The sequence below is a fragment of the Aulonocara stuartgranti genome (genome assembly GCF_965226115.1).
Source record: "Aulonocara stuartgranti genome assembly, chromosome: 7".
Classification (NCBI taxonomy): Eukaryota; Metazoa; Chordata; class Actinopteri; order Cichliformes; family Cichlidae; genus Aulonocara; species Aulonocara stuartgranti.
In genome coordinates, this window is record NC_138945.1 from 30601357 (window position 1) to 30627062 (window position 25706).

The 25706-nt window shown below is 39.2% G+C and overlaps 2 protein-coding genes across 2 annotated transcripts; both read right to left on the reverse strand.

The window, feature by feature from the left end:
• Positions 1 to 7849: 7849 nt before the first annotated feature.
• Positions 7850 to 14765, reverse strand: LOC309709903 (katanin p60 ATPase-containing subunit A-like 2). Its single transcript, XM_082538876.1, has 16 exons — positions 14532 to 14765; positions 12964 to 13034; positions 12461 to 12627; positions 12304 to 12340; positions 11770 to 11860; positions 11582 to 11680; positions 11211 to 11276; positions 10941 to 11018; positions 10485 to 10583; positions 9987 to 10050; positions 9792 to 9910; positions 9594 to 9685; positions 9404 to 9514; positions 8905 to 9067; positions 8662 to 8764; positions 7850 to 8579 (listed from the first exon to the last, which is right to left on the reverse strand). The coding sequence occupies exons 1-16, from the start codon at positions 14580 to 14582 to the stop codon at positions 8440 to 8442; spliced, it is 1551 nt and encodes a 516-aa protein (XP_082395002.1). The 5' UTR covers positions 14583 to 14765; the 3' UTR covers positions 7850 to 8439.
• A 4152-nt stretch (positions 14766 to 18917) lies between these two features.
• On the reverse strand, positions 18918 to 25694 carry sigmar1 (sigma non-opioid intracellular receptor 1). The gene is made up of 5 exons (XM_082538905.1): positions 25454 to 25694; positions 25274 to 25325; positions 24723 to 24871; positions 23200 to 23292; positions 18918 to 20972 (listed from the first exon to the last, which is right to left on the reverse strand). The coding sequence occupies exons 1-5, from the start codon at positions 25635 to 25637 to the stop codon at positions 20743 to 20745; spliced, it is 708 nt and encodes a 235-aa protein (XP_082395031.1). The 5' UTR covers positions 25638 to 25694; the 3' UTR covers positions 18918 to 20742.
• Positions 25695 to 25706: the final 12 nt, after the last annotated feature.

Below are 25706 nucleotides of genomic sequence, written 5' to 3' on the forward strand. Positions count from 1 at the left end.
ACAAAACACATGCAAAATCCAAAACACTTACAAAATACAAAACACGTGCAAAATCCAAAACACTTACAAAATACAAAACACATGCAAAATACAAAACACTTACAAAATACAAAATACAAAACACATGCAAGAAACAAAACACATGCAAAATACAAAACACGTACAAAATCCAAAACACTTACAAAATCCAAAACACATGCAAAATACAAAACACGTACAAAATCCAAAACACATGCAAAATACAAAACACGTACAAAATACAAAACACGTGCAAAATACAAAACACTTACAAAATCCAAAACACGTACAAAATACAAAACATGCAAAATCCAAAACACATGCAAAATACAAAACACGTACAAAATACAAAACACATGCAAAATACAAAACACGTACAAAATCCAAAACACTTACAAAATACAAAACATGCAAAATCCAAAACACATGCAAAATACAAAACACGTACAAAATACAAAACACATGCAAAATACAAAACACGTACAAAATCCAAAACACTTACAAAATACAAAACATGCAAAATCCAAAACACGTACAAAATCCAAAACACATGCAAAATACAAAACACGTACAAAATACAAAACACGTGCAAAATCCAAAACACGTACAAAATACAAAACACTTGCAAAATCCAAAACACATGCATACCCCAAAACACATGCAAATTCCAAAACACAACGGAAGTGCTCCAGGACGCTAGGGGCAGTGTTGAGCTTTTGTTACCTAGTAACTACACAAGCCAGGAAGTACCAATGACCGGATTTGGGGTCTGCAGCCTTAAAGGCCGCATTTTAAGGCCGATTACGTCACAGTGACACGACGAAGACTGTCCCAATTCAAAGGCTGCTCTACATGCGGCCCTCAAATGCGTCCTTAATTTCCCTGAATTTTAAGGATGGGTCGGTGTAGCCTTCATGGCCCAACATATCCCAGACTTCATAGCTCGGCGGTGGTGTGGATAATTTAAAAAACGGCGGAAGCGGAGCGGACGAAGAGTAAACTTTCAGAAGTAAGTACTGAATATTATGTCACTTATTTATGTGCAAATGTTTTTATAATGAAGAACATTAAAACATTACTGTTGGCAACATGTCGGGAAAGTTATGTGACATTAGCGACGTTTGTACTAACTTGGTTTTAAAGCCTTTACTTCAAAATATTTGCCGTTCAATAGCTGAGCTTAATCTTACAGAGAATGTGATGATTTTATGCATAATTAAAGTCAGTCATGTCAGTCAGCTGACGGTTCACTCGTTAAGCTGAAAGAAAGATGCTTTAATCACAGGAGTCACACGTGTCCACTGTACCATCTGGGAATTCTTCTTGTTTAGCACTCGTAATAACACAAACACTAAATCCTCCTTCTCGTGTGCTGTTTTGTAGCAGTGTATACACCTGAGACTGTCACCTGTCTGTCTGTCCTGCACTCTCTCTTTTTTTCTTTCTCTCTGATTGTGGAATAAAAGTATGAACATGTGTTTATAAGTTACACTTGTGTTTGAATCCTGCAGCTTATCACACATTTGATTTCTATGTGTGACAACTGCAAGTGTCCAGAGTGAGGACAGACTGAGGGACCCACTGCTACACATCATCTGTGAGGCTTTGCACCCCTGATGATCCACCAGGACAAACTCAGCAGTATGTGAGGAAGAGGAGGAGGAAGAGCCAGCAGCAGCTGACAGATGGAGAGAATAGACAGACTGTTCCCTGTTTGTGAAGGACTGCTAAGAAAGTTTAACATAACTAATTGTCTGTCCTGAATCAGTCTTATTAGGTAATGTTCAAATAATTTGATCATTCCAGTGTTTTCAGTGTGGGAGAAAGTACCCAGGGCATTCAGGTTACACACTATGAAAGGAAGCAACAAGTTTAATGTTCAGAAAAATAAAGTATGTATCAGCAGCAGAATGGAACTAAAAATAAATGTTTGTTTCAGTTCTATGAAGCTTTGAGTATTTTGGATTAGTAGTACTGCTGTGTTTGTTGCATCATATTGCTGTAATTGTTTATATGCTTTATATATTCTGAGGTAAGTTGATCTATAGTGTTACATCATATTCTATAAGGATGTTACGTGTTTGTATACTTTCTGCCCAGTTTGACCCATTTAGCAGAAGCCAGCCTGTTTAAGGCTCTGATATCTATTCTGTATGACTTAAAGCAGTTATGACATGGTCTGATTTTCTAACCCAATAAAGGAATGTTTAATATATCAGTCTACCCTTCATTCTATCAGAAACAGTTATCACAGCTTGTACATGTTCTTTTTACACATGTATGTAAGCATTGAGCCAAATTTAGTAATGCCAACATACTGAAGGAACAACATTTGTCTCTTATATATGATACACCTATATATGCACTGTCAATATACATTTTGAACCAGCTGCAGATGTCAGAGTAACAACTGATTGACCCCCACATAAAGTGCGTTACAGTAGTCCACAGGGGAAGAAATAAAAGCATGGATCACGGTTTCAAAGTGCTGCCTAGGAAGAAAAGATTTCACTCTTGCCAGTCGCCTTAAATGATAAAAATGGACTGGTTCAACTTAAAACCAAGGGCAGTAACAACAGGTTTAAAATAAACTTCCAGGGGTTCCAAATGAAAAGAAGAGGACTCACAGGAGCCACTGGGTCCAAACACCAACAAATCTGTTTTCTTTTCATTCAAATTTAAAAAGTTTAGAGCCAACCAAGCTTTAATGTCATCTAGGCATGTCAAGAGAGGTTTTATTCAGATGCCATCCTTCTGCTTCAGTGGCAAATAAATTTGGCAGTCATTCCTATATACTTGTCTTTGAGTGAAGATTTAAGGTGGTAAGACATGTACTGTAAATAACTGCAACTTGAATCTGTACTGAAGCTCAGTATTTGACACAGAGTTCATGTTCACTGCTGTAATAGCTAATAATGACTAATATAATAACCATAATATTGGCCATATTATATTTACATTACCAAAGTGATATGACTTTAGTCTCATGAACAACATTAGCTAATTGTTATTTACTAGCTAATCTTAAATGACTGTTCAGTACAGAAATGAAGACCAACAATCATGTTTTACTGTCCTGTGGTCTCAGCCTCAGATACTTATCAAATCACACAAAGCTCTTGTAGAAACAAACAAACAAATGAAAAAAATATGTTCTCCTTCATTTCTGTCAAACAAAGTTGTATGACACGTTTCCAGCTGTTAGTATCATGGTTGCTAGGCAACCTGGGAAGCGCGACGGAGACTAGAGCCCATGTGTTTGCAACATACTTGCCGTTTATTTTGTAAATCGAGCTCAACACTGCCCCTAGCGTCCTGGAGCACTTCCGTTGTGATTTGGAGTTTGCATGTGATTTGGAGTTTGCATGTGTTTTGGATTTTGTACGTGTTTTGGATTTTGCATGTGTTTTGGATTTTGTACGTGTTGTGGAGTTTGCATGTGTTTTGGATTTTGCATGTGTTTTGGATTTTGTACGTGTTTTGGAGTTTGCATGTGTTTTGGATTTTGTACGTGTTTTGGATTTTGCATGTGTTTTGTATTTTGTATGTGTTTTGGAGTTTGCATGTGTTTTGAATTTTCTACGTGTTTTAGAGTTTGCATGTGTTTTGAATTTTCTACGTGTTTTGGAGTTTGCATGTGTTTTGGATTTTGCACGTGTTTTGGATTTTGCACGTGTTTTGGAGTTTGCATGTGTTTTGAATTTTCTACGTGTTTTAGAGTTTGCATGTGTTTTGGATTTTGTATGTGATTTGGAGTTTGCATGTGTTTTGGATTTTGCATGTGTTTTGGATTTTGCATGTGTTTTGGAGTTTGCACGTGTTTTGAATTTTGTACGTGTTTTGTATTTTGCATGTGTTTTGTATTTTGTACGTGTTTTGGATTTTGCACGTGTTTTGTATTTTGCATGTGTTTTGGATTTTGTACGTGTTTTGGAGTTTGTACGTGTTTTGGAGTTTGCATGTGTTTTGTATTTTGTATGTGTTTTGGAGTTTGTACGTGTTGTGGAGTTTGCATGTGTTTTGGATTTTGCATGTGTTTTGGATTTTGTACGTGTTTTGGAGTTTGCATGTGTTTTGGATTTTGTACGTGTTTTGGATTTTGCATGTGTTTTGTATTTTGTATGTGTTTTGGAGTTTGCATGTGTTTTGAATTTTCTACGTGTTTTAGAGTTTGCATGTGTTTTGAATTTTCTACGTGTTTTGGAGTTTGCATGTGTTTTGGATTTTGCACGTGTTTTGGATTTTGCACGTGTTTTGGAGTTTGCATGTGTTTTGAATTTTCTACGTGTTTTAGAGTTTGCATGTGTTTTGGATTTTGTATGTGATTTGGAGTTTGCATGTGTTTTGGATTTTGCATGTGTTTTGGATTTTGCATGTGTTTTGGAGTTTGCACGTGTTTTGAATTTTGTACGTGTTTTGTATTTTGCATGTGTTTTGTATTTTGTACGTGTTTTGGATTTTGCACGTGTTTTGTATTTTGCATGTGTTTTGGATTTTGTACGTGTTTTGGAGTTTGTACGTGTTTTGGAGTTTGCATGTGTTTTGTATTTTGTATGTGTTTTGGAGTTTGTGCGTGCTATTTGGAATTTGTAAGCGTCTTGGAGTTTGTACATGCTTTGTCTCTATGGGCCACCGTAGGGGGTTTGAAGAACACATTATAAATAACAATATTACATAAACATGACCTGGTCATCTGAGGTTGGAAAGGTAGTTAGAAGAGTTTGAAGATGGATAGATGGCTACTGGCTAGCTTACCTTTGAGGGTGTTTGCGCTCCAGGTGCCTGGTGAAGCCCATACGGAAAAGAAATAGTAAAAACTTATATGTGATTACTCATGAAAGTGGCCACTTTCATGAGTAAATCATATAAGGCTTACATGATTTACTCATGAAAGTGGCCACTTTCGCATTACTTTCATACATTGTTTTAGTAAGTATCCAAAACATACAAGTTTCATTATATAATTTTTCAAGGGATCTTATATCTGTTTTCACTCTTATATGCTTTTCATACAAGTTTCACACAAGACAGATACAAACTTTATAAGATTTATATATATCTTTTCCATATGGGAAGGTTGAGGTAGTCCCAGCTGTCTCGGTCAAGGAGACTTTGCAAAACCTGCACTTTGCCGAATGCTTCTTTTTTGCATTTACCAAAAACTCTTTGTGTTCTATGAACGCAAACTTTATGACAGACGAAGTCGCTGACATTTCTGTAACTTACTGACCGGGCATACTGCTCAATCTAACGGGTTGCATTTAGTTGTGTTTGAAGGGCGCGAAAGGCGAAATAATAAAATGCCACAATGTGGAGGGATTTGAGCATGGCTGAGCCACTGTGTGTCGCTGTGTGACAGCTGAGCAGCGAAAGGAAATTAATTGAGGAGCCGGCTCTCGCTCAATGGGAGTAGACTATTCTGATTCACTACAAAGCACTCTCTAAGCACGGCTCTCAGAGCTAAAGCTTTTGCGCATGATACATTATCGAACGTTACGCTGTGTGTCATGGATACTGTTGACTCCAAATCTCCCGACCACTATGTTGACCTCAGACAGCAAGACCGAGACAAAAGTACGTCGAGACCAAGACCACGTAAAAGTGGTCTCGAGACCGGTCTCGAGACATCCAACTCTACTTAGTACACAAAATAGTACATTTCCGAGTACTCTGCTTCCTCAGTCTCAAAGTAAAGTTTAGAGGAAAGGCAATGTGCACAAAGACAAAAACGCTGCATAGAAGGAAAAAAGAAGGTGAGAAAAGAGTCGAAAGACATGCGTGCCAATGAAAATAAGGTGAGAGAATGAAAACAAAAGGAGGAGAGAATAGAATAAATGACACAGAGTTACCCGAAGGAACAATGAGAGCCTCCTACACTGCAATAAGCATTTAATTTCATTGCATACACACTGCTAATGCAGTTTTTTGGGAGAATAGGTTCAAACAAAGGAAGATGCAGTTAAAACATAATAGAGAGACAATTCAAGGTTCTTTATTTCTCACATGCATAGTTATACAAGTATAACACACAGTGAAATGTAGCCTGACACGCTCCTCGACATGTGCAAAAAATGGGGGGGGGGTAGAGGAAGAACATTATATATATATATATATATAGTATATACATTGGGTGAATGTGCAGTAGTAGCAGCAAGCAGGTGAATAGACATCTGACTATTTTACAGAATAGACAATATAAACATATTTAAAATTAAAGGAATTTGGAATGTACAATGGGGCAAAAAAGTATTTAGTCAGCCACCGATTGTGCAAGTTCCCCCACCTAAAATGATGACAGAGGTCAGTAATTTTCACCAGAGGTACACTTCAACTGTGAGAGACAGAATGTGAAAAAAAAATCCATGAATCCACATGGTAGGATTTGTAAAGAATTTATTCGTAAATCAGGGTGGAAAATAAGTATTTGGTCAATAACAAAAATACAACTCAATACTTTGTAACATAACCTTTGTTGGCAATAACAGAGGTCAAACGTTTACTATAGGTCTTTACCAGGTTTGCACACACAGTAGCTGGTATTTTGGCCCATTCCTCCATGCAGATCTTCTCGAGAGCAGTGATGTTTTGGGGCTGTCGCCGAGCAACACGGACTTTCAACTCCCGCCACAGATTTTCTATGGGGTTGAGGTCTGGAGACTGGCTAGGCCACTCCAGGACTTTCAAATGCTTCTTACGGAGCCACTCCTTTGTTGCCCGGGCGGTGTGTTTTGGATCATTGTCATGTTGGAAGACCCAGCCTCGTTTCATCTTCAAAGTTCTCACTGATGGAAGGAGGTTTTGGCTCAAAATCTCACGATACATGGCCCCATTCATTCTGTCCTTAACACGGATCAGTCGTCCTGTCCCCTTGGCAGGAAAACAGCCCCATAGCATGATGTTTCCACCCCCATGCTTCACAGTAGGTATGGTGTTCTTGGGATGCAACTCAGTATTCTTCTTCCTCCAAACACGACGAGTTGAGTTTATACCAAAACGTTCTACTTTGGTTTCATCTGACCACATGACATTCTCCCAATCCTCTGCTGTATCATCCATGTGCTCTCTGGCAAACTTCAGACGGGCCTGGACATGCACTGGCTTCAGCAGCGGGACACGTCTGGCACTGCGGGATTTGATTCCCTGCCGTTGTAGTGTGTTACTGATGGTGACCTTTGTTACTTTGGTCCCAGCTCTCTGCAGGTCATTCACCAGGTCCCCCCCGTGTGGTTCTGGGATCTTTGCTCACCGTTCTCATGATCATTTTGACCCCACGGGATGAGATCTTGCGTGGAGCCCCAGATCGAGGGAGATTATCAGTGGTCTTGTATGTCTTCCATTTTCTGATGATTGCTCCCACAGTTGATTTTTTCACACCAAGCTGCTTGCCTATTGTAGATTCACTCTTCCCAGTCTGGTGCAGGTCTACAATACTTTTCCTGGTGTCCTTCGACAGCTCTTTGGTCTTGGCCATGGCGGAGTTTGGAGTCTGACTGTTTGAGGCTGTGGACAGGTGTCTTTTATACAGATGATGAGTTCAAACAGGTGCCATTCATACAGGTAACGAGTGGGGGACAGAAAAGCTTCTTACAGAAGACGTTACAGGTCTGTGAGAGCCAGAGATTTTCCTTGTTTGAGGTGACCAAATACTTATTTTCCACCCTAATTTACGAATAAATTCTTTACAAATCCTACCATGTGAATTCATGGATTTTTTTTTCACATTCTGTCTCTCACAGTTGAAGTGTACCTCTGGTGCAAATTACTGACCTCTGTCATCATTTTAAGTGGGGGAACTTGCACAATCGGTGGCTGACTAAATACTTTTTTGCCCCACTGTACATTGTGCCTTGGTTTAGAGCAGGGGTGTCAAACTCAAATACACAGTGGGCCAAAATTCAAATCTGGAACAAAGTCGCGGGCTAACATTAATATTTATTGAAAAAAAAAATCTTCCTCCAGATATGAGAATGAATCTTTTCTTATGGACTCAAACACGTTTTGCTGAAAAACTGAATATGGAACAAGCAAAGTTTAATACTAAACAATATATATATTAGCTGTATAATACCAGTAGGCCAGCTCTAATAGTCATTTGGTATGGCTTCGCGTATTTGTATTAGGTTGTATACTTTTTGTTTTCAAATAATAAAAAAGAAAACAAATGATCACTGAACAAATATTTTCTCCATGTCAAAAAGAGTTTTTCAAAGCTCCACAGTTATTAAAATGTACACCGTTCCAACCTGCAGTAGCTTGTCACAAATATCCAAAGTATAGGAAACATTTTACGCTAATATATAGTCATTAGTGTAAATTTTTAGTATAGTGCAGGATATAAATTTGTAACAGTAAAAACGAGTTATCATCACTTTTAGTGGCGTTAGTATGAAAGTCTTTACATTCATGTTATGTGTACTAGTGTCAGACAGATTGGTACTCTCTCTTCCAGGCTGTGTATCTGTCCATCAGGTTTCGTGCTGAGGGTTTGGTGTGTTCAATCACATTCAGGAAATCAGCTGTTGTTACAGTTTCCAGTTGGATGGCGGGCATGTCTGTGTCATCTGTAAAAGAGAATCACAGTAAGACAGAGAAGATGGCTGTTGTAGGGGTCAATCTTGACATTGTGTGTGTGTGTTGTCCTACCATCCTGATGTGACTCCAGAGCATCAAAGATCTTTCGAACTGGTCTCATGGCAGCTTCCTTACATGCCAATCTTATATCTGAGCCAGAGTAGCCCTCCATCTCCTGGAGATAAAACACACAAATGTACAGATGTACATGAGTGAACACATTTCCTTCCAGATAACATATATGATTTATGAAATATTAATTACAGAAAAATTGTTAAGCATAACGATTAAACACTTGACAAACTCCATACGCACTTTTGCCAGTGCTTCGTAGTCTAGCACAGTGCGTAGCTCCACCCCTCCTGTGCAGCTGAGAGGAGGCAGCCAATGAGAAATCATGGCTTGGCGAGCTGGTGAAGAGGGAAGACTCACTAGAATCCGCTTCTCTAACCTCCTCAGCATTGCGTGGTCCAGTTCCCTGAGAGAAGATTTATTAGAAACAAACAAAGGCAGATTTAACTGTCATAATTTTATAGCTGTATTAGTAGTCATCTTTTTGTATTTATACAGCTGTGACTTTGAAATCATAACATCATAATCTTGTGTTTGTCAAGAAAATGAAGGGTCTTTTTTCAAATGCATTCAATGCAAGAAAAATGAATGAATGTTAAAATCAGGCTGAGATGATGCTGGCAATAAATTTACGAGGAGGGTTGAAACAGCAAAAATAGTGAGTTGCATTTTTCTGTCTTCCTATTTATTTGTATATGCAACAGAAGGCCAATAAGTCCAAATGTGCATGTGATTAATCTACCAAGGTAGGTTGGAGGCAGCAAGTACAAAAACCAGGTCATCTGATCTGGCTAGTCCATCCATCTGAACCAGTAACTCAGTCTTCATCCTGCGACTCCCCTCGTGCTCGCCCCTGAAAGCAGTAAACAGAGGTTTTGTGGACAGCAGCAGTGGCACAGCTACATTTTACTGCACTTCGTGGTTGAGCTCACCCCATGCTGCTTCCTCTCTGGCCCATCACTGACTCAAGCTCATCCAGGAAGATGGTGGATGGAGCGTGGTACCTGGCCAGCTCAAATAGAACCTGCAGACACATGTATTAAATCATTTACACTAATTAGACATCCCCCCCCCAGAGAATAGTATTCAAACATGTTTTTGTAAAATTCTTCCCATAGCTGACAGCCTACCCTGACCAGTTTCTCAGAGTCTCCCCTCCACTTGCTGACAATGCTGGAAGCTGAGATGTTGAAGAAGGTTGTCTTACACTCTGTAGCTACGGCCTTGGCCAGCAACGTCTTACCTGTACCTGCGTGGGTAAGGGAATGTGAAGTTTTCATAGTGAGACCCTGACATTTTTTAATATCCTGCACTTGAGTCCTTACCCGGGGGACCATAGAGCAGTAAACCCTTCCATGGAGACAGGATGCCTGTAAAGAGTTGGGGATACTGAGGAGGAGAGACTGAGTCAAAGAATGAGGGGGAAACATGAACAAAACAGTATAGATACAACTTGAGTAAATCACATCCTAGCTCAGTATGAGAACACATTGTATTTCCATTTTCAGCACACCAATAGCAAACTGAGCTCTGTGCAAAGAAACCTGATAAGTCTGATGATGCAGTTTTTATCTATTTGCAGAAGCACAACTTGTGTGACTGTAGCAGTACAATAAATTCTACATGGCATGCCACATGTGTCTTCCTATCCATTTCTGTATCTGTGTTACCATAATATCCCAGGTAAAGATTTAATATTAGTCTAATAGACTGGCCTGACCCCACTGCCCTCCTTCTCTTTAAGCCCGTTAAAAGAGATGTATTCAGAATCGAAGATGGGCGACCGGAGCTGAAATACCAGCATGCTCGGGTAGCGGCCGCACCTTAATGGGATAAACGACGGCCTCTTTGACTAATCGCTTGGCATCCTCCAGACCGATGATGTCCTCCCATCGCACATTGGGGCTGTGCAAATAGATGTCCTTTGGAAAAGCATACACACACACACACACAACAGAGAGTGAGTGATGCATGTGGAAGACATAAGCCAGAAATTGGCCCCCACACACATCCTGGTTGCGTAAATAGGTGTCTTTTAGAATGAAACATCAGGTAAGGGAAGTGGATAGAGCCTGGGCCTTCATTAATACAAAAGATCAATTCATTCAAAACAAAGCCCTCTGCTGCTCTGTAGTCATATGGAGGATTTTCATATTTTTACATCATATTCCAAGGAACAAATTAAGATAAAATCAGCTTCTCCTCAGGCTTATTAAGGTGTGTGTGTGTGTGTGTGTGTGTGTGTGTGTGTGTGTGTGTGTGTGTGTGTGTGTGTGTACCCTGCTGACGATCGTAGCTAGTGCCCTCATCTCACCACTCATTCCAGAAAAGCCACTCAGTGGCTTCAGTAGGCGTTCCTGCAACATAGACTTTTTATTATTATCAGTAGACATTTTGTACTTTTTGTTGCCTTCAAATAGTTTTTATTTTGGACAATTCAGACTGTTACCAAAATATATTTTTACACATTTCACAGTTGTTTGAAGCTTGTCTGAATATTATGACCTTTTTTACAAGTCAGTTTAGTTCAAAGGCTCCAGCATAATTACCATATGGTCTGAATCAATCCCAGCTCCTCTGACAGCATCCTGGATTGCACCTTTGGCATCAGTCATCTGCCCCCAAGATACATAAGAGAACATAATAGGAACAAAAGTGACAGCGGTAATTTTGTTTTAAAAAGGGTGAGGACTTCTATTTTATGTTTTTGCATTTGGCACGGCCAAATCAACCCCAGATCATAAAGGTGCTGGTTTATGTTGTAATGAATTAAACATAAACAATTTTGTTAGCATCCTGCTGCAGCATCATCGTAAAATGAAAACCGTCTCATAAATGTCATACAAGAAAAAAATGTGATTAACTTCAATTGGGACGATGAGGTTTGCTTCTGTTCTCAGAGTATTCACTTCTCCAGTACCTTCCTGTTTGTGGCACACTCTCCAGCTGGTGCATTTTTGATGGAGGATACGCTGAGACCAAAGTCCGATGACTGTGGAGCAAGATAGGTGCCATTCTCCTAGGAAATTAACATAAATGTCAGAATAATTGCTAGCTAGAGTACAGAGTTGTTTTGATTTGACTTCATTTTTCCACATTTGCCCGTACACTAGTGGCTGGCTTCTTTGCTCCAGTTCCTGTGTTTGTGTTCCGGGAAGGGTTGATTTCTGGGAGGGGTTTCACAGCTGAACGGGGACTCCTGGGGACAAATAAAAAACAAAACACATGTATTTTTTTAACTGTCATGCATGGACTAGCAGCATGGCAGACTCACTTATTGTTATATATTCAGGTGGGAATCACCAGACACACCCATGATACAATATTATCACAATACTTCACTCATAATTATTATTGTGATTTTTAATATTTTGTGACATGCTGAGTTTTGCAATAACATATTTGCAATTTATCACCCATTTCAACTACAAATTATCTCCTCAAAGTTCAACTTGTCAATATCTGTTTTATGCAATAAGTTTTTGTTTTTTCTGCCCTAAATGTCGCCATAAGACAGTGTCTGTGTTGCTTTATCGATACAATATTGCCACCGAAAATACTGAGATTCGATGTTGTATCGATTTTTCCCCACCTCTACTGTGAGCATGTATGCACAGCATACTTGGCCCGTGACTGACTCACCTCTTAGTTGCACTACGTGTTGGATATTTTCTTTCACCTGGACAGAAAAAAATATCAGAAAAAAACATGCTAAGACTATAAGTTAGTTTTTAATAATTTTACAGAGCATGCGATATAATTTTCATTGCTTCTCAGTGTTTCAGCAGAGTTCTTGCACCTGCTTCTGCTATTCTTCTGATAAGTTTGGGATACTTCTGGAATTTGACGTAGTGGTAGCTCTCATACTCCATCAACACCATCTCCAGATCGATGTTATCGCTAACCTCGAACCTCCTCACACCTCCATTTGTCTCTTGATCCAAGGCCACTGCTGCAGCTACATAGCTGGTGGACAGACACATTGCAAGGAACAGATTTTTGATGTGCTTGTCTTGATGAATTGCACTTCACTTTTTCTATACAGACATACAAATATGACCTTTTGGTTGGTTTGTTACCACTTATTCAATAATAAACCAGCAATGCCATTTTGCATAATGCCATTCTGTTTTGAAGTAACAAAGAGTGAATTTATGTATTCTACTTGCTCTGATCAAAGAAACTCAGCCACCTGTTTTAAAAGTCCGTATCTAAACCTGATGCTAAAAATGTACTTAAAAGAAAAGTTCATCTTTTTGATCACCACTTGATGCATCCACACACACACAATTTTATACTGACCCTTGCCCCAGCAGGTGGTGATAGATGAGGATGAGGAGACTTTTCTTCCTCATCTCAGTCCTCTGCTCATCCTGTTGGACAGCAACAAGAACAGCAACAACAAGAGGACAAAAGGGGAATTCAAATGGAGCTGTTATATGAGAAAGAACTACCAAATAATATTGTTCAATTTGTCACAGGTGTCATGAAGAACAGATATGGTCTAATAAAGACCAATACAGTCCCCCCAAAAGCAAAATATTTTAGAAGAATATTAGGATTTTTTTAACAGAAGGATATGAAGTGTCACAACTTATGGATAAACAAAACTTTAAAGTGAATCACTGAAATGCAAAGAAATTAGCCACTCCATATACAGGTTATAGCAAGATATAACATTTAACAGTATTATTTTAGGCCATGATGCTATGCATAATAGCAAAAGCATTACACAAGTGAGCCACAGCACTCAACAAATACTGGTTGGAACTCCATTCATTCATCCTTTTACTTCGCCTTATCCAATCAGGGTCACCATTAGGCTGGAGTCTGTACCAGCTGTCATATAGCGAGAGGCATGGTACACCGTGGACATGCTGCCAACCTAACGCAGGGCTAACACATTCCTATCTTATGATCAAGTTAGGAGTCATTGATTAAACTAATGTCCATGTGTTTGAATTGTGGGAGGAAGCCAGAGTAGCTGAAGAGAACCCACACAGACACGAGGAGAACATCCAAACTCCACACAGAGACATGCCAGCTGGCCTGTGGATAGACCTCTTTGGGAGGCAAAACTCTTTACCACTGTGCTACCCACGGGCTTTAACTGTATGCCTAATTTCAGTAAAGATGGAAGTCTCAAGAACTGTACTTCTTTAAGCTTGTGAAAATTCCCACTATTGGTTAAATACCTTGCACCTTCCACCTGCTGTTTTTAGAACTTAAGAAACCTCTCGGGTGAAAGATGAAAAACATCATCAAACTTAAAGAAGTCCAACTGCTTTTTTTTTTTTTTTTACAAGTTCTTAAAGACTGCCATGACCTGGATGACTAAGAACCTGCACAGACAATAAAGATGGAAATGACACTCCCTAAAGTATTTATTTATGTCTGTGGTCTAACTAAAAGTAGCCACTAATTATCAACTAACGAGTTAGCCTGTGCTCGTTAATGCTTCAGTTCTCTTCTCTTCCCTGGTTCAAACATGTGGAGGAGGAATATTTTATATTGGGCTGGAAATACAGGGAAAACACAGTTGCCAGCAGAGGGGGCCAGCCAACCACAAACAACAACCAGTTGACGCTGTCTCTAGGCAACCAGTGAGTGCATGCAGAACTTAACGATTAGCTCGACGGCTAACTACCACGCTCGTGAAAGCGACAATATAGAAATCCCATCACATGTGTAAAACAAATCGACCAACACCTGGATACATATGCCTTTAGCTTAACACTGCTTACAGTACCAGACAGTTCAGTGCCCATCTGTTCACTGCCACTGCTAGTTAGTCACAAGCTGATATCTGAAAACAGTTGTGCGTCAAATTTGCGTAAAACAACAAGAAACAAAAGCCCGTGTTCACTCACCGCCTCTCGGGCCTGGTGGGCGACTTTCATTGACTGATAATTGAGCTCCATTACTGCTGTAAAAATTTCGTAAGGTCGGTATTATTCGTTAGGTGATGGTGAAGTTGGTCCACCGCGTAGTTCTGTCGGGTCTTACGTTCCCCTCGGGGCTACCGTACTTAAGAGTATGCCTCTTTTGTGAAGCAGCAACGGTGGTAAAGAAAAGCATCACCTATGCTTACTTTGAGAATTTAGAAAAATCTCAATGACAAAATGTTTCATTGACTTAAAGTTTTGCAAAAATGAGATGTTAAAAGCTCTTTAAAAGCTAGAATGCTAAAGTTTTGGGTTTTTTTTATTGTTAGGTTTCATTAAACCGCAATATCTTAACTGCCTATATTGCACTTTTGTACTCAATCACAAATGTTTTCCAAGTTTGACATGTAGCCTACTACCTTTTACTCTGATGTTATTATCTTTTGAAAGCCTCCTGTAGAGCTCACATTTGATTTCTTTTCAGGTTGAAACTGATCAGTTGATGTATGTCATCCTGATTATCTCCACCACTAGAGAGCAGAAGAGATCTATATAACATGCAAGTCACAGCGGTACTATCAAAGGACACCATTTTAAGCTACTTTAATTTATCAGAATGTGTGTGAGTGTTTTGTAAATGTGAATATGGGTGATGAATAGATCCGTTTTGGCTGTCTGGTTTTTGAGGGCATGCTTGTGTCCATCCTTAGTAACTATTGTGCTCTAACTCTTTGTGTGCATGTGTGTCTCCAGGGGCAGACATACACACAGAGACATCTATTTGCACAACTCCAGCAACCAGTGGGAGGACATAAACACCCTGGAATAAGCCAAACAATTAGTTAAAGAGAGTGTTGTCTATCCCATTAGGTGCAGCTCCTGCTCAATCACGCTGGTATTTCAACACTGGTTGTCCAGCTTCGATTCTGAATAAATCTCCCCCAAAGAGCTTAAAGAGCAAAACGGTAATGAGGTCAAGCCAGTCTGTTAGGCTGACATTAAACCTATATTTAAGATAACATGGTAACACACACACAATAGACTAGCAGGAATAAGGGAATATTAAAGTATATGCATTTGTTGAAAACTTTAATAGGTACACCTGTTCAGTGATTGGTAGTGCAATTATCTAATCAGACAATGACATGTCAGCAGCTCATGGCATCTAGGCATGTAGATGCCATCAAGATGACATGTCAAGGTCACGAGCAGATGGTAGCCAGAATTTGCAATAAACAACATGAAAGGGTGCCGGTGGTATAAAGTTGCACTCAAAAAAATAATTCATTGGATGAACGTAATTTTATCTTGCCACTTATATTCCATCTAAACAAATCATGTTATATTAATCCATCTTGATTGTGTTGTCTCAACACGATATATGTGTGTAGGTTTAACATAATATTAACATTAACATTCAATTAATTTGACTTTTGTTCAATCAACATGTTTGCACCACGTTAGTCTAATTAAATTTATTTAAATCCATCTTATATTGTTTAAACACTTTGGCACATCAAAAATCAGTCTTGTTACATGAACTAGTAAAATATTTGTTTGTTACACCAATGATAATCTTGTTGAATGAATGAAATGTAACTTATGTCTGTAGTACATGTATTCATATTAAGTAATGTTCAACCAAAAAAAGAAATCAATGGATTTATAGCAACTTCCAATCCACCCATCTTCTTAGCTTTATCTGGGCTGCGGAAGTGATAGGGCAAGAGGGACAGGGTACATCCTGGACAGGTCGCCAGTCAATCATACAGAGACAAACAATCATTTGCACTTTAACACCTTTGGGCAATTTAGAATAACCAGTTACCCTTACAACTGCATGACTTTTAACTGTGGAGGAAACCACAGTACACAGAGAGAACCCACTGCAAACTTCGCCACATTGTGGATTTGAACACAGGATCTTCTTCCTCTGAGGCAACAGCACGAACCACCATGGCATTAATCTGTCAATACAGACTTAACAAAAGTAGGAAAGCTATGCTTGATGATGCTTTATGTTGTTGTTCTTGACAAGTTAAACCACAAGAAATAGTAACAGCATACACGTGGTGTGGTTGTCTTCCTCTTGTAACCCCACTGATTTTCCTGTGGTTTGACATCTAATGTGATCTTGTGAATTTCGTGAGTCGACCCCCAAAATCAAATTGGGTGGTTGTTACATGCATAAGATCCAAACTTGTAATTTGAACTAAATAATTCCATGTTTTTATGGTGAACGTAATTAAATCATTCAGCAACTTAATTTGTTCTTGTTGAGATGACATCATACAATCTAGTAAGAGCGGTTAGTTGCCTGGATCCAGCCACTCTTACTAGATTGTATGATGTCATCTCAACAAGAACAAATTAAGTTGCTAAATTTCATGCAGATGCTACATGATTTAATTACGTTCACCTTAAAAACATGGAATTATTTAGTTCAAATTATAAGTTTGGATCTTATGCATGTAACAACCACCCAATTTCATTTTTTTGAGTGTGTGTGGGATATTTTCTTGGCACAATTTGGACACTTTAGTACCAACTGAGCGTTGCTGATGCCCATGCCTTTGTGAGTACAGTGTACCCATCTTCTAATGGCTGCTTCCAACAGGATAGCACACCATGTCACAAAGCAGCTCAGATAAAAAAAATTCTTGAACATAACAATCAGTTCACTTTACTAAAATGGACTCTACAGTCACAGGTCTCAATCCAGTAGAGCACCTTTTGGGATATGCTGTGATGGGAGGTTTGTGTCACAGATGTGCACGTAATACATTTGAAGCAACTGTGTGATGCTCTAATGCCAATATTGACCAAAATCACTGAGGAATACTTCAGAAGGCAAATGGGAGTTCAACACAGTACTAGCAAGAAGTACCTAATTGTCTAATGAGTGTATAATATATACAGTATATATAAATAGGTGAACAAGCAACAGCAAGGATATTCTACAGCTTTAAGCAAATGTACAACACAAATGCCTATCACATGTGGTCGCAAATTTTGAAGCCAACCTGATAACCTTCTCCCACCAACGATGTGGAGATCCAACCTCTTTTAGATCCAATTAAAATCAAGACACTCAAAAAGATGCTCTGGAAAAGAGTAGAATTCTTGGAACAGAGTTTAATACACTGAATCATATGAACAGCAGGAAAAATACATACAGACATTTAGCAAGAGAATTACAAAGCAGAAAACAAGCAAAGCAAAACCCCAGGGTGTACAGCCTTAAGCACAGACAGCAGAGCAACACAGAGGCAGACAGAGAGAAACAGCAGAGGGGAAAAAGTGCTGGGGTGTCCTCTGGTCCCCTGATATATAGGGACCAGTATCCCCGCCCCCTGCTGCTGGGTAACTTTCCCACCCGTCCAAACACAGCTGCAGGGTTCAGGTAGCGGCCAAGGTCTTGGCCAGAGGCCAGTCAGGACTCCAGCTACCCTTTGGCTTTGGCTTATCACAATAGGTCATGACACGGTCAAACATCACACATTAATCCTAATTATTAAATCTTGGAAAAAACACTTCAGTGTAGGTTCATAGTGTGTGTGTGTGTGTGTGTGTGTGTGTGTGTGTGTGTGTGTGTGATTATATCGTATGATATTTTAGTTGTGATGTGTTCAGGATCTCTGTTACAATATTTTTAGGTTTTAGCTTCTGTGAAGGACTTTGTGATTTTTATCTTGAAAGGTGCTATATAAATAAAGTTTTACTTACTTACTTTTACTTATTCTTTTGGTTGTACTTCATGAAAGACATTGAGTGTGTATTAGGGAAGGTTAGTTACCGGAGCTGGAGAGTGAGTTATTTAGGCGAACTCTCAACAGTATTAACTGCCCTGTTACTGTAAAACCTTAATAAACCTCGGTGAAGCAAAATGTCTTGTGCTTAAGACTCTACATGAAAGTTAAAATATGTATGTTCAGTGCACATAGATATATAGTGTATATAGTTACCTAGTTATACATATCACACAAAAATCTACCACACACCTCTGTGTATATGAAACACAACCAGGTTGCCTGAGACATTTACAGACAGAGATGAGGACTGATATATTTGTCTTCTCATCTGATGACCAGATTAAATACCATCTGACCATTGAGTATTTACAATAAAGGATTTGGAGTGTCAAGCTTGAGATTTCACTCATCTTGTGTTTAGCATTGGAGCATCATGGCAAAGGCACTTTTTATGGATTCAATACCATTGCAATGAAATATTAAATGTCATTTCACAATTCTATTATGAATAAGGCAGCCAAGATCAAATATTGACAGCTACTGTTTATATGCCAGTCGTCCTCTCATTGCCTTGATTAAATACACAGTATAGAGAGAAATAAGCAAAACACACTTCTATTAAGTTCAAAGACATTTATTTCTTTTGGCACCGTCAGTTTCATTCTTAACCCCGAGTAAATTGCACATCTGGTACAGTATTACAATTCATCTGAGAATGCACTGCTACTGATGCTGCTTCCAATTAACATCAGTTAGAGTAGTAACAGCACATTTTCACTAGACTAGAAACCCTACATAGCTCTTAGTAAGTTCAGCCATTAGCCTGAAAATAAGGCTGTTTTACATGAAAAGATACAAACTGAGAACACAATCAGCAGCAGTGTAAAACACCACAATTACATTTATCCACAGTGCTACAATAGGATGTAGATATTTAGCCCTCCCAGTGGGCCAGTGCAAAATTCAAGACCAGGAACGGAAGTTGCAGATACTGAAGCCAAGTAGCTTGGTCAGAGTCCAGTATTATTCAAGTTAATTTATAGGCTATTTGAGCTCAGAACATTTTTGACAAAAAAAAAAAAAAGTAATCAAGTTTACATAATTAAACCATTCTGTAAAATTAGAAAATGACAGAATTACAGGTAAACCTAGCAGAAGTCTGTAGTATGATACAACCGTGTTTTCCCATTTTCTTACCTTAAATGACTTGCACAAACATTTTAAAGAGTTTCTCCAAATAACATCATTGGTGTCCTACCACAGTATGTACAGTATGTGATGTAAATGTTTTGCTTTATTGTTTGAAAGGATTTCAGTTTTCCACCTTAACCTCCACAGTTCTGAGATATAAAAAAAAAAAAAAAAAAAAAAAAGTCAAAACCACACACATCTAGTCAGAAAATTTGGTGGTTGCCACAATGATGTAGCTCTGAAGATGAGCTCGAGCAGAGACAGGTTAAAATAAAAATAAAACCACCAAGGTTCGCACAGCTGACAAGACGAGAGCTTTCATTAGCATATCCTCCCAGGTTTTTAACACCTTCAAAAGACACACGGTACACAAAAGGTGAGCTTTGAATCGGTAAATGGTGGCCAATGCCAAGAGAAGCTTTAAAAGCAAAGAACAGAATTTCTCTTTTTTGCATCTTCTCACCGAGAGTAGCTTAGAGAGCCCGAATCCTAATGCAGCTACATTTACAATAGACCTCATCTGCAGAGAATCTGCACAAAGTGGAAATTGGCATCTAATAAGAAAATAGTGACTTTAGCTGTGCATTATATACATTACTGTAGGTTTTACAATCCAGATTAAACATTGCATATTTGTTTTGAAAGATTGGCCTGCAAAAAAAACACTTTGAATATCAGTATTTATTTGTAAAAATCATTGGTTATGAAGAAGTAAACAACCAAACCTGGTTGCATATATTGCCTTATTTTTATCAAAAGAATGATAAATTTGGCAAAATAAGCTTTAAGGCTTTCATCTTTAAATTGGATCCTAATAATATGGATTTTCTTTCCTTTTATTAGTCATTCTGACTCTGGAGGCAGTCTGAGCTCTCAGTGGAATGTTTAATGACCTGATGCTTAGTTTCACTGTTAAAATCGAGGTAAAGTAAGGAAGGCTGCCATTCAGAATGCAATGTTTGTTTGGGTGATTTGGCTCAGTTTGAAATCTCATGCCAAATGTTACGGTGAAATGGAGTAAGACATTTTCTTTTGCATAGCCTTTATGAGGGTCAAGAGAGTCAATGAAGATGATCAACTGTACCAATGTAAATTTGGATTGTCTACAATTTCATATAAAAATATTAAATGTCAGCACTCTGAATTATCAGCAAGTCTCTCCTCTACCAGATTTTAGTGGTTGGGAAGAAAATGTCACAGCACAAGATTTGATGGTAATGTCCATGTGCAATCATCTAGGACTCTATTTTGCCTTAGAAAACTCCAGCTTCTGTAAGTAGTGTACCAGCCTCAAGTAGCAAACCCTTCATGTAGGCATTAAAAGTGTAGTACATTGTGAGGAAGTCCTGGGTGCTGAAAAAGGTGTCTGCTAAAGCAAAGCCCAGCGTGGAAGGGATGAATCCTCTGCCATACTCCACCATCCAAGTCCCGGCACTCCACTGGACTGACGTAGCCTCTCCTACAGCATGCACAATAGTGTCACCTGTGGGTAAAGAATATGAAAGAACAGGAAAAAAAAATTACTACTACCCAATAATACTACAGGAGTTTAGCTAATAACATACTGTGCTGTGAAAACTTATTTACCAACAGCCTGATTTTTTTCTCTTTTGCATATTGTTACACCTACATGTTTCAGGTAATCAAATTTTAACATTAGACAAAGATAATTAAAGTAAATTAAAATGTGGTTTAAATTATTTTATTTAAAATGGGAAGCTATCCAGAGCTACCTGGCCCGATGTGACAAAAATAAATACCCCCTCTTTAGGGCTGCACGATTAATCGTTAGAAAATCGCGATCTCGATTCATACTTATGTGCGATCTCATTTCCAAATGACAACGATTTAAAAAAAAAAAAAAAAAAAAAAAGGACGACGCCGATTGTGCCGCATTTTGATCCGGGACGTACTCTGCATGAAAACAAGCGCTCACTCTTCGTGCTCAACAAATGACAAGGGCGGAGCCTTATACCACGTGATACAGAAGCTGCGCCGTGTGATGCTAAAATTAGCAGGGAAAAAACTACGGAGAGCACGTCAGGGATGACGAGAAAGTGACAGGAGAAAATCCGTCCCGGTCAACCACCCAAACATCAATAACGAGAACCTTATACAGCGCTTCCCTATACACGTCGAACTCTCGCAGGCACAAAGAAATTACGGAGGCTATTACTTATCACCTGACCAAAGATATGGCTCCCATCAACACTGTGCAAAACGAGGGATTTAGGAAAATGATCAACACCCTAGACAAACCTCTCTTATGGCGAGAACCTCTCGCCATAAGAACAGTTTCTTCCCCTCCGCTGTTGGACACATGAACAATAAACGTACGACTGTTCCCACCACTAACACATGACCCTACGCTGTGTTCACTGCATCATTCCATGTTTTGGCACTGATCACCACCTGCACTCATGTATATATCTTTCTACGTAGCACTTTTAATTCTTATTCTTACTTTTATTTTTTCATGTCTATTTAAGCGCAATTTATGACAGTATGTTTGCACTGAAGCACCGCAGCAATTTCCTAATGTTGTAAACCTGCTCAACATTTGGCAATAAAACCCTTTCTGATTCTGATTCTGAAACGCTACACAGTGCCGTCCCGCAACTATTTTTCTATTGTTGCACTACCTGCTCTATACACGCAGCATCGAGCAACGGTGGAGACGGAATTTCAAGCAGTACAACATTTTGCGGCAACAACAAAACGTGAGACATTTGTTTTTATGTTTATTTATTGTTTTTATGTTCAGTCTCAACTGTTATGAAGTGCAGTTAATAAGTGCAATAAATATTTATACTGGAAAAGAAAATCGTGAGAGAATCGTGATCTCAATTCTAAGCCAAAAAAAAAAAAAAAAAAAAATCGTGATTCTCATTTTATGCAAAATCATGCAGCCCTACCCCTCTTGTTAAATCATAAGAGGGTAATTAACCAGTTTAATTTCAGTAGTCACACGCAGGCCTGATTTCTGCCAGACCTGATGAATCAAGAAATCACTTAAACAGAATCTGTTTCACAAAGTGAAGTCCTCTAAAAGATCTCAAAAAGCAACATATCATGCCACAATCTAAAGAAATTCAAGAACAGATGAGAAACAAAGTCATTGACATCTATTAGTGTGGAAAGGGTACAAAGCCGTTTTTAAGACTTTGGAACTCCAAAGAACGAGCCATTATCCATGAATGGAGAAAACTTGAAATCGGAATTTTCCAAGAGTAGGCAGGTTACCAAAATTACTGCAAGATGACTCGTGCCTCAATGACTATTCCCGGAGGTCACAAAAGAACCCAGAACAACATTTGGCAAAAACATCTTGATCCTCAAGCCTTTTGGGAAAATATTTTAGTGAAGTATTGAAGAAGTTTAACATTTTGGAGGGTTTACGTCCCATTACATCTGTTTAAAAAAATAAAATAACATACTATTTCATAAAAAGAACATCATCCTAACAGTCAAACATGGTGGTGGTACTGTGATGGTCTGGGGCTGCTTTAGGAACTGAACAACTTGCCATATTTAAAATCATCATTCCTGCTCTCTATCAAAAAATCTTGAAAGAAAATGTCCAGCCAATTTGTGCAAAAACAAAACAAAAAACAAACAAACGAAAAAAAATATTATAGTTATTGAGATACATTAAAGTTTCCATTGTGTATAAATGCAAAATTGAATATTGTAATGAGTTAATGCATTACCAGGATAGTATATTTCACTCTTGGTTGTCCCCTCTTTCCACTGTCTGAAGGTTCCAGAAATGATGGTATCAGAAATCTCAGCCCAATAACGACCTGAGAGAAACAGCAAGATGCAAAGAGTCAAAATGATACAATTCAGAGTATTTATAGTTTTCTAAACATACAATTCCAATAGTCTTCTGTAAATCATGTCACAAATCAAATATTATTGTTGGGACTAAGAATGGGACTATATATCAGCATCTCCTAGATTGCAAGGATCAAGTTGTAGCCCACTGTGCAACATTGTAAGGACTTGGACTGGAATGGGGGTGCTTCAGACTGACTTCACTTTAGAGCATAAGAAGGGCAATTCATCCCTTCATATCTGACACCATACTGTAAATAACTCCAGCAGATTTCAACTTTGAGATCAGAGTATCCTGCTCTAGAGTAACTTGTTCCCCAAAACCATTATGTCTGCAGATGTTTACGTCAACTTACACAAAAAAAACTTTTTTTGGAGCTGATCCATCTATGTACCGTAAATGTCGGGCTATAAGCCGCTACTTTTTGCACAAGCTTTGAACCCTGCGGCTTTTAGTCAGGTGCGGCTTTTCTATGGATTGTCCGTGATTTTTGTCATATCGTAAGACGATTTGTTTTGTTTGTTCCGCTGTTGTACGGCACTACGTTGCCTGGCGGAAGGATCGGGGTTCAAGAGTGGTATGTTCGTCACATGTCCGTCCGCCAGGCAACGTAGTGCCGTACGAAGTAGCGCGAAAAACAAACTTCAAAGTAGCGCTACGCGTTCAGCGGGAGTCGTGGATGATGAGCGGCGATAAACTTGCAAGTTATGCCCAAAAAGCAAGTTATGCCCAACTCCACCGGTGGATTCTGACAGCGTGGAAAAGTGTGAAAACATCCACGATCACCAACGGATTTTGAAGGGCTGGACTGCTGCATGATGGAGAGGAGGACACCGCCACGGCCCTTCTGAGGGTGTTCGACTCTGAAACTGACAATGAGGATTTCTTTGGTTTTGAAAGTGACAACGAAGGAGAGAAGAAGAGTGGATGACGAAGCCATCCTGAGCCTGTTTGTATCCGACACTGGAGAAGAGGACTTTGGTGGTTTTAGTGCGCAGGAAGAAGAGAAAGATGGTGGTGAATGACTGACTTTTCTTCTTGTTAAAGCTGTGTCACTGCACCTCAGCCTAAAAGGTAGTCCGAATCTATTTTTCTGGTGTGCTGTAGGCTACTGTTATGTACTACATGTGCAAATATGTACCCATAACTTGTTTTTCAAAATATTAATAAAAGTGATGTCTCCAAACAGCCATCTCTTTCCTGACAATTCCCTTTGTGCATATTCTCTTACATATGATAAGTCAACATTGAAACACCTGCGGCTTTTGGTCAGGTGCGGCTAATGTATGCACAAAACAGGATTTTCCCCCGATTTTAGCTTGTGCGGCTAATATTTAGGTGCGCTTTGTAGTCCGGGAAATACGGTATCTCTCTTTAACTGCTCTCCTTCCTCACCTGAGTGTCCTCCAGTGTCCACCGCAGTGCCAAACAGTATCAAGTACTCTGTGAGAGAGGCATGGAGGACACACATGGAGCCCATCCAGCCTCCAGCATTCACAAACACCCACTGCAAGTCCTCATCAGGGAGGATGTGTCCAGGATACCTAGTTCAAATATACTTTGTTAGCCATTTATTTAACGTTAAAAAACTGATTAATAATCTGAATACCAAGTGAGAGTTTTCTGTGCAAATTTACCAGTTTTGAGTTTTAGTAGGAAAATCGGAGGAAAGTACCTCAAGGTCAAAGAAATCATTATGGACAACTTTCACTTTGGCTTTATTTTAGACTACACCAATTTTTCATACAGTATTAAAAAATGAAAGTGAATAAGACATCCATACTATACCAAGAAAGAATGAAGTGAAATGAGCACATGCTGAAGAGATAAGTTGCATCATGTTGCAGCTAATAAGTAGCTTAAACAACCTAATAGTGATGGAAATTGTACAGAAGCAACCACAAGCTGCCTGATACATGCAAGCCTGCGTGTAACGGTATCGTTACCTTTTTCTCAGCTCCACCACCACTTTGGAGAAAGCTTGCTCATGGTCCTGTCCTGAGAACAGACACATTTAAAATGCACAGGACATGCAGATATGGCAGTTCAGGCAACCAAAATTAGCTTCGCTTTAAATATAAACGAAATGAAGTGGCAACTTTTTTCACATGCAAACCCAAACTCACCTGCATACTGTTTGGCCAATTTGGCGACGTCTTCTTTGTTGAACACATACTGCTTGCTGGCCAACCAATACCGCAACAACAGCACGGTCAGGACGGTGACTCCGGCGAACACCAGAAGTCTTAAAATGATTTTGAGCAGGGACATGGCTGAACAAAACGCACAGACAGGTTTGGCTACATGCATATAGGGAGGCGGACTGGCGTGGTGCTCCGCTCACAGCCTCTTCCTGGTCAGGTGAGGGAGGGAACTTTA